Source organism: Etheostoma spectabile, chromosome 13 (genome assembly GCF_008692095.1).
Source record: "Etheostoma spectabile isolate EspeVRDwgs_2016 chromosome 13, UIUC_Espe_1.0, whole genome shotgun sequence".
Classification (NCBI taxonomy): domain Eukaryota; kingdom Metazoa; phylum Chordata; class Actinopteri; order Perciformes; family Percidae; genus Etheostoma; species Etheostoma spectabile.
Genome location: NC_045745.1, coordinates 8,891,082 through 8,899,354, shown reverse-complemented (window position 1 = coordinate 8,899,354; position 8,273 = coordinate 8,891,082). Strand labels below are relative to the sequence as shown.

The following is an 8,273-nucleotide window of genomic DNA, read 5'->3' as shown; positions in this document are numbered from 1 at the left end:
AAGCTGTTCGAGATGGCCGATTATCGGGTTGGTGTGTCAGGGCCTTTAGTCATTTTCCTAAGTTTTATACTTGACAAGTCAAGTATAAAGTTATTCAAAACAATTTCAAGTTATTTGAAACAAGTCCAAGACAATCAAGACAATCAAGACAATCAAGACAATCCGAACAAGTCACCAAGTCCAATTCAAGATGCATGTCTGTCATGCTGGCCATTAAAAGTACCCAGCAACTGAGACCACGCGTGAGAAAGTGTGTTTGTGTGAGAAAGAATTCAAGTTTTTGTTTATACATTTGTGTTTGGTGTGTGGTGTGTGTGTTGTGTGTTGTGTGTGTGGTGTGTGTGTGTGTGTGTGTGTGTGTGTGTGTGTGTGTGTGTGTGTGTGTGTGTGTGTGTTTGTGCGCTGCTGATGTCTTTAACCCAGGATAGATGTCATTTCCCCCTTCGGGCCGGCCAAATCCTTTTAACAACTCACACTAGTGTGCACACACACACACACTCAATCTGGATCACATCCATCCTCTTGAGAACACACAGATGTGCAGGCACGCACCATGATAGTTTGTTCATCCGCATAAACAGATCTTCACACACATTTTCTTTTACTCACCCTTGCTCAAACACCCACACACACACATAACTTTCCGAGGTAGGGGAGGTGCGCTGTGGGGAGAGAGAGGACAGCGGTGTTTTCACAAATTACATGCAGACTTCTTGCATCAAGTGTCAGCCCCCCCCCCCCCCGCGCCTCCTCCTCCTCCTCCTCCCTCTTCCTCAATTTGCTGAACTCTTAAGTCAAACACACCCTCGGCATGAGCCATGACAAAGCGCGCTGCCCAAATGGGTTAGAAGCTCTCCAGAAACGCGTGGTTTTTTTAGTTGGAGTATGTGACGGCTTGGACGTGTGGAATATGGCTCAGACGCCGACGGGGAAAACTCCACTGAGGAGATCCTTCAGCGAGCATGTGAAGGATTCCACCAACAAGGCTTGGGATGTCTTCTGGAGGAGCGTGAGGGAGAGGCGGCTGTCGGGTGAGTTGGGATATGATGTGAAGGTACAGTACGCAGCTTGGGATGGGGAGTACACCCGAGGCTGCTGCAGCGTCTCGGTAGCAGAAGATGGTCGTTTACTGCATCTCAGCATGACTCAAGAAATTGAAATGAGGGATGGAAAGGTGAGGTGGAAATCCTCTACTAGGGTGTGTGTTATTTGATATTGCAACATCGGTATATATTGTGAAATAGTCAACTTTCTGGGAATGTCGGTCCTTGGCTACACCAGCAAATTAAATGAGGCACATGTGACGTTTCTTGATCTTTTCTGCACAAACTTAAAAGCTGAGATGTATTTAAGAGTCTTATACAGCTGCTGCCTCCAATAATTTTATATATCAGGTCCTTAAAGCCGACCTCGCCAGACTGTCGATTATGGGGTTGGTGTGTCAGGGCCTTTAGTCATTTCTTAAGTTTCAGACAAGTCAAGTACAGTATCAAGTTATTCAAAACAATTTCAAGTCATTTGAAACAATTCCAAGGCAAGTCCAAGACAATCAGAACGAGTCACCCAAGTCCAATTCAAGATGCATGTCTGTCATGTCTCTGAATGCTGGCCATTAAGATTTACACAGCAACAGAGACCACGCGTGCATGCTGTGCAAAAGGTCAAACCATCTTATGGTGGAGTTGGTGAAACCAGTGATTTTGATGGACATTGGGTTGCTGGCAGATGTAAAGAGTACAGTTGCAGTTGTTTCAACCTCGGACAAACACACAACAACATCATGGCCACCAACAAAACTCTTGCTCGGGCTTTAACTTCTGGATATTCGTCTCCAAATGGGTTTCGCTGGCATCTTTCTCCGCCGCCATTAGTACGAAACTCACCGAAGGTTACCGAACCTCAACGGCATCGTTCTCGGCCTCTCCCTCTCTTCGCTGATTGGACCGCCAACAAGATGAACGGAGGAAACCCAAGAATATACCACAAACCCAGACGGAGTGCTGAACGAAAGTGAAAATTGAACAGTAGGAGGGTGGAGGGTGGAGGGCGGAGCCAGGCTACCAAAACACCACACCAAGACAAGAATACCCTAAGGAACACCGTACAAAAAGCGTTGCTGTGGTTTCGTTTCAAATCCTTCTGACGGCATTTGGAGATTTCTGCAAAAAGTGTTAAATAAGAGCGTTATTTAGCCCCCTTCCAGAGATGCTAGACAGAGTTTGTACCACTAGTTTTCACGTGATGCTAGTATCTTACCTTACCTTAGCCATTGTGACTCTCTACAGCCTCTTAAAGACAGCGATGTTGGCCGGGAGCGCCGATGCTCTCACAGGTGTCAGACGTGGACACACTGAACTTCTATGGCATGGAGACGTGAGTTGCACCGGGCTATGGCTACTTGTTGGGAGGATAAAATCTCTGTTGCTTTTCGTCTCTTCAGGGGGATTGTTGATATAAATTAAAAGATGAAATGACACCAGCCTTGTCCTTTGACATCTCTCAAACCAATTTTGGGTTGGGAAACATATTGCCATGATTTCGACATCGATGCGTGAGGCTAGATATCGTCGTCAGTTTTGGATATTGTGATATTGTGTTGTCTTTTCCCAGGCTTTAAAAGCTGCATTACAATGAGGTGATGTACAGTGATTCTCTGAACTTACCAGACTGTTGTAGCTGTTGTATTATTTGCCTTTACCCACTTAGTTATTGTATCCACATGCATGGGGATTTATTTATCAAAACTCTCATTGTGTAAATGTTTTCTGAACGCACCATAGTCAACCCTCCATTATTGCTGCGATATCAAAATCAATGTTGTCATATTCGATATATATATATATATATACTCTAATCTAATTCCAAAAAACTGTCATGATATCCCGGTGTGCTCCTGCTTGTTTCTGTCCGTCATACAGTTGCAAGGTAGCTCCATTTAACCCTCGTGTTGTCTTCCCACCGTCGTCTTTTTTTTCAACCCTTTTGTGTCTGTCCCCCAATGTTGTTGTCGCTTTTTCAACGTTTGTCGACTTTTTCTGAACCTTTTGAAATTCTTTTTTTTATTTATTTATTTTTACGCATTTGTCACTTTGTACGGCATTTTTTCACATTTTTTTTACATTTGTTCACATTTTTATCACTTTTTATGACATTTTTTCTTTTTTACATTTGTCACACACAAGTGCTATGAAATAGACAAAAACACCCAAATTCAATAAATGTAGTGAACTGATTATTTTTTACACTTGTCACTTTTTTGGACATTTTTGTCACTTTATTTGACATTTTTTTAAAGTTCTTTTACCAATCTTATACCATTTTTTTTTTCTCCAAATGCTATAAAATTGACAAAAAACACCCAAAATCAATGAAAGCAGGGAACTGATTATTTATTCAACCTGTGAGGAACGTTGTCAGGAACCTTCCACGTTACTTTCGTGGACAATTTTTTTGAAAGAAACCCAAATTTCTGATATAGAAACCTTTTGCAAAAGGGTCAAGTTTGACCCAAAGACCACAGGGACGTTAAAAACACCCACCGGCATGTGATCCCTAGCTGTGACTGATTGTGGTTTCACGTCTCACTGAAGCCGAGTGTTTTCCCGGTGTTTGCGGCACACTGTGAGCGAGGGGTTCACTTACTGATGCTCCGGGTGCTAAATGGAGTTTTCTGCTCCAAACATCCAGCGATCTCGGTGTGTTCTCCACACCCAGAGCTATTAACTCTCCCTCCGTCTGACGGATCCTGAGGGGTCAGGAGGTCTCCGGTCTGACACTCACCCTCCTCAGTGGGCGTCTGGCAGAGTTTCATCACTATTAACACAAAGCAGGTTTCAATGGATGAGCCAGCCTGGGACACCGAGCTGTGTTCTGTGGTGAGAACACAGTGTGAGGTTAGAGTGGAGCTGCAGGGAATGCTTTTATTTCTTGAGATATTTGTGTGTGTGTGTGTGTGTGTGTGTGTGTTGGTGTGTGTGTGTGTGTGTGTGTGGGGGTGTGTGTGTGTGTGTGTGTCTCTGTTTACTATATTCGTGGTCCCAACCAAGAATACAGTACTGGGTGTGGTCCTGACATCTTGTGGGCCAAAATGCTGGACCCCACAACTTTTTTAACCCTCATGTTGTCCTTGGGTCAAATTTGACCTGTTTTTCAGTTTTTTTTTAATTACAAAAATTGCCATTGTCATGTCATCATTAGAATATCAAATAACTTTGAAAAAAAACATTTAAAAAAAAACACCACACAACATTGGAATGTGTAAAAAAAAAAAAATGTCAAAAAGGTGAAAATATGTTGAAAAAAAAAAAGGTTAAGACTGGTTTTAGATTAGGGTTAGAATTAGGTTATGGTGGGGGTGAGGGTGAGGTTAATGTTAGGCATTCGTTAAGGTTAGGGTAGGGCTAGGGAATGCTTATGTCAATGACTGGTCCCCACAAAGATATGCTACAAACGTGTGTGTGTGTGTGTGGGTGTGTGTGTGTGTGTGGTGTGTGTGTGTGTGTGTGTGTGGTGTGTGTGTGTGTTGTGTGTGTGTGTTTGAGACTGGAAGGTTAATTCTCATACTCATGCCATGTGCAGTCTCAGGATAACGGGGGGGGGGGGGGGGACTTTATACAGCAGCAACCTGTACAGGTGTCATTTACTTTTGTGTTTTGTTTTTCATTGGCAGGCTAGCTATAGCCTGTTAGCAACACACATATCCCGAAACTTCAACCAGTTTTATAAGTTCATTTAATTTGACAAATGTTGAGCGTTATTGAGTTTAAATTAAATTAAAGATGAACTTATATTGCGATGCCGAGTCATTCATTTCCACAAAAAATATCCACAAGTTTTTGTTATGATGAGGATTCCCAAATTCCCGCTGTTTTACATTTAGACATACAAGTAGAAATATGTTTTGGTACGAATATGTACAACGGAAGGTGCATAATTGTACTTTTAAGGGAACATTTGCTATGTTTGTACCTTGCATAGCCAGTGCCACTGTGATAGCACCTTGCAATGCAATGATGATGATGATGATAGCTCATGCTCCTTACTTTACTTAACTCATAACTTAAAAGCGTTTTCTTTTGAATTGTATACAATTGAATCAAAGAAGTCTGTGTAAAAAAAGTTAGATCATAAAAATTAGGGCTGCAACTAACGTTTATTTTCATTTTCGATTAATACGTTGATTATTTTCTTGATTCAGCGATAATTTGTTTGGTCAATAAAATGGTGAAAAATGTGGATCAGTGTTTCCCAAAAGCCCAAGATGACGTCCTCAGATATCTTGTTTTGTCCACAACTCAAAGATATTCAGTTTGCTGTCACAGAGGAAGAGAGAGAAGAAACTGTAAAATATTCACATTTGAGAAGCTGGAATTACGTGTTGCTGAGCAAGGCACTTAACCCATAGTTGCTCCAGGGGCGTGCAACCTAGGATAGCGATTGCAAGTTGCTTAAAAGTTGGATAAAAGCGTCAGCTAAATGACACTGAGCGCCTCCTGAAACTTAAGGAATACCTCTGTATGTCTGTGTGTGTGTGTTGTGTGAGTGTGTGTGGGGTGTGTGTGCGCTGTGTGCCGTGTGTGCGCGTGTGTGGCCTGTCTAAATCAGACAGCGTGTTCGCTTTTCCTGTGAGAGCCAATACCTGGCTCCAGCTGTGTGTGTGTGTGTGTGTGTGTGTGTGTGTGTGTGTGTGTGTGTGTGTGTGTGTGTGTGTGTGTGTGTGTGTTGTGTGGGGTTGGTGTTTAATCAACATACTGTATGACTATTATTATGTGTAACCCTGTGCTTCATAATCCTGTTGCACACACACTATTTCACACGGCAGAGAGAAAATCAACATAGAGAGGGAGATTTGTGCCTCAGTGCTTTTGCATTAATCGTGCATACTTGACATCAGGGCTGGGCAATACAACGATATTATATCAACATCATTATATAAAGCCAGATATCGTCTTAAATTTTGGTCATGGTAATATCGTGATATGGCATAAGTGTTTCCTGGTTTTAAAGGCTACATTACAGTAAAGTGGTGTCATCTGAATTTACCAGACTGTTTCAGTTGTTCTATTTATTTACCTTTACTCACTTACACTTACCCACATTATGTCCACATTACTGATGATTAATTATCTAAACTCTTATTGTGTAAATATTTCGTAAAAGCCCCGATAGTCAACCCAACAATATCGCTGCAATATCGACATTGATGTATTTCATCAAAAATGTTGTGATGTTTGAGTTTCTACATATCCCCCAGCTCTACTTTACATACATTTGTTCAATTTTAAATAACACTGATGTCCACTCATTTCCATATGCTGTGAAAATGGTCTTATTGAATTAAAACATGCATAAAGAGAGAGAGGCGCGGCATCAAACATAAGCAAAATGTAATGTGTTCCTAATTTTTTTCCGGTTAATTGCGCAGCCCTAGCCTGTACGTGTTACATAACTTCTGTTTGTGGCTTTAGTTGAGAATCTTACCTGATGATTGGATATTAACTTATTATCCTGTGTAACTTTCTAAAAGCCAACGTTGACTTTTGGATTCACAAAACCTGCGAAGATTGCAGACTTTTTCGCTCTTTACACCACGTCTGTTGCTCTGAGTGTCTAATAATGCAGCTGATGGCTTTACAATGGAGTTATTTGAGAGTATATATGTATATATATATATATATATATATATATATATGTGTTGTCAGTGCATAATCTTTCCCAGCTGTGCGGACTCTTGTCGACATGAACAGCAAGATGTATAAAAAAAAATTATTATTGATTCATTTGAGATACGACTCGAAGCAAGTTGTTTTAACCCTTGTGTTGTCGTCCGGTCGACCATGCAACCTTTTGTTTTTCTGGGTGAAAATTTAAAAAAAAAACTTATTTTCAACTTTTTCATTGTCTTTTTTGACACTTTTGTTGCTTTCCACAATGATTTTGTCACTTTTCTTGATGTTTTTGAAGCTTTTTCTGACTTTTTTTGTCGTTTTTCTTCCAAAGCTTCTGTATTTGATTGAATACAAAACCCAAATTCAAGGAAAGTAGTGAGATGATCTTTTATTTTAGTTGTGAAGAGCGTTGTATGGAACCATCCACATTATTTCTTTTTGACAATTTGATTGAAAGGAAACCCAATTTTCTGATATAGAAACTTTTTGATAATGGGTCAAGTTTGACCCGAGGACAACGTACGTGTTATCAGATACTTTTGATAGAAATTAGATGAATTTGATGAATTTACGCTTTTGCTTTTTTTTGCAGTGTAGATTGGCAGTGGATGCACAAGAGAGAGTGGCTTTGCTGGAATCATCCAGTCTGCACTCCAGTTTGGGGAAGTGGCTTACCTGTTTACCTGTCTACCTGGTGGTAGATTCACTCGTTTTCTTCTTTTTCATACCAGAACTGTGTGTGAACTCAACCAGCGTTGTGTCTCTCCTGAGGAGCAATGACCGTATTTAGCTGCAGGGTGAACACGGCCCGTGAGAATCGCTGCTCTATTCCCTCGTCTCTGTCTTTCGCTTTGGCCTTTACTTTTTTCTTTTCAGCACTCGCTGTCTCGCAGTCTCTCCACAGTTGAATCCCCCCTGTCCTAATATTTACTCCCCCGCTAAAAACTTGTCATAATTCACAGCCCAAATATGGTCTTCCATTCAAAACCTCGCAAGCGATGGCTCTTTCCAGCACAGCCTTTGCCAGACACACTCTGTAAACTTTGGCGTAACTTTTTCCTTCTGGACTCATCATCATCATAGTGTCCCAGCGGTGAAGGTCTCCAGAACCTTCAGGTGCCAGTTGGGATTAAAAAGTTCAGAGGCAGAGATGCGTAGTCAGGCCGAAGTATTAAATGGATTGGCAACTATTATGATAATCCAATCTTTGGTTTGAGTCACTATTTATGAAAAAAAGGTTATCTGATTCCAATGTAATTTTATAGTATCAAATCATAACCGTAATTATCTTAAGACACTTTACAGATAGAGTAGGTCTAGACCACAATCTATAAATTACAAAGACCCAACAATACCCCCAAGAGCAAGCATTTGGGACACAGAGACACTGAGAGAGAATAGATTGAGAAATATGAGGCGTACTAATTATTGCAGTTGGTATGATGAACAGTAATTATAGTAACAATAAAGGTAATGGAACTATGAGTAAAAATAATAGTTGTGGCAGTTCAGGGCATAGTAGGGCGTAGCAGGGTGTAGCAGAGAGTAGTAGGGCATAGCAGGGCGTAGCCAGGCATAGCAGGGCGTAGTAGGGAAGTATAGGGT

General features: G+C 41.2%; 1 protein-coding gene across 2 annotated transcripts in view; it reads left to right on the top strand.

Annotated features, from left to right (window-relative positions):
- Positions 1-811: 811 nt before the first annotated feature.
- The window catches only part of si:dkeyp-23e4.3 (rho GTPase-activating protein 7), a 155,010-nt gene continuing 147,548 nt past the window's right edge, over positions 812-8,273 (top strand). For both annotated transcript variants that reach the window (XM_032534586.1, XM_032534587.1), the window contains exon 1: positions 812-1,031. In XM_032534586.1, coding sequence (XP_032390477.1) covers positions 812-1,031 — 220 coding nt within the window. The remainder of the gene's footprint in view (positions 1,032-8,273) is intronic.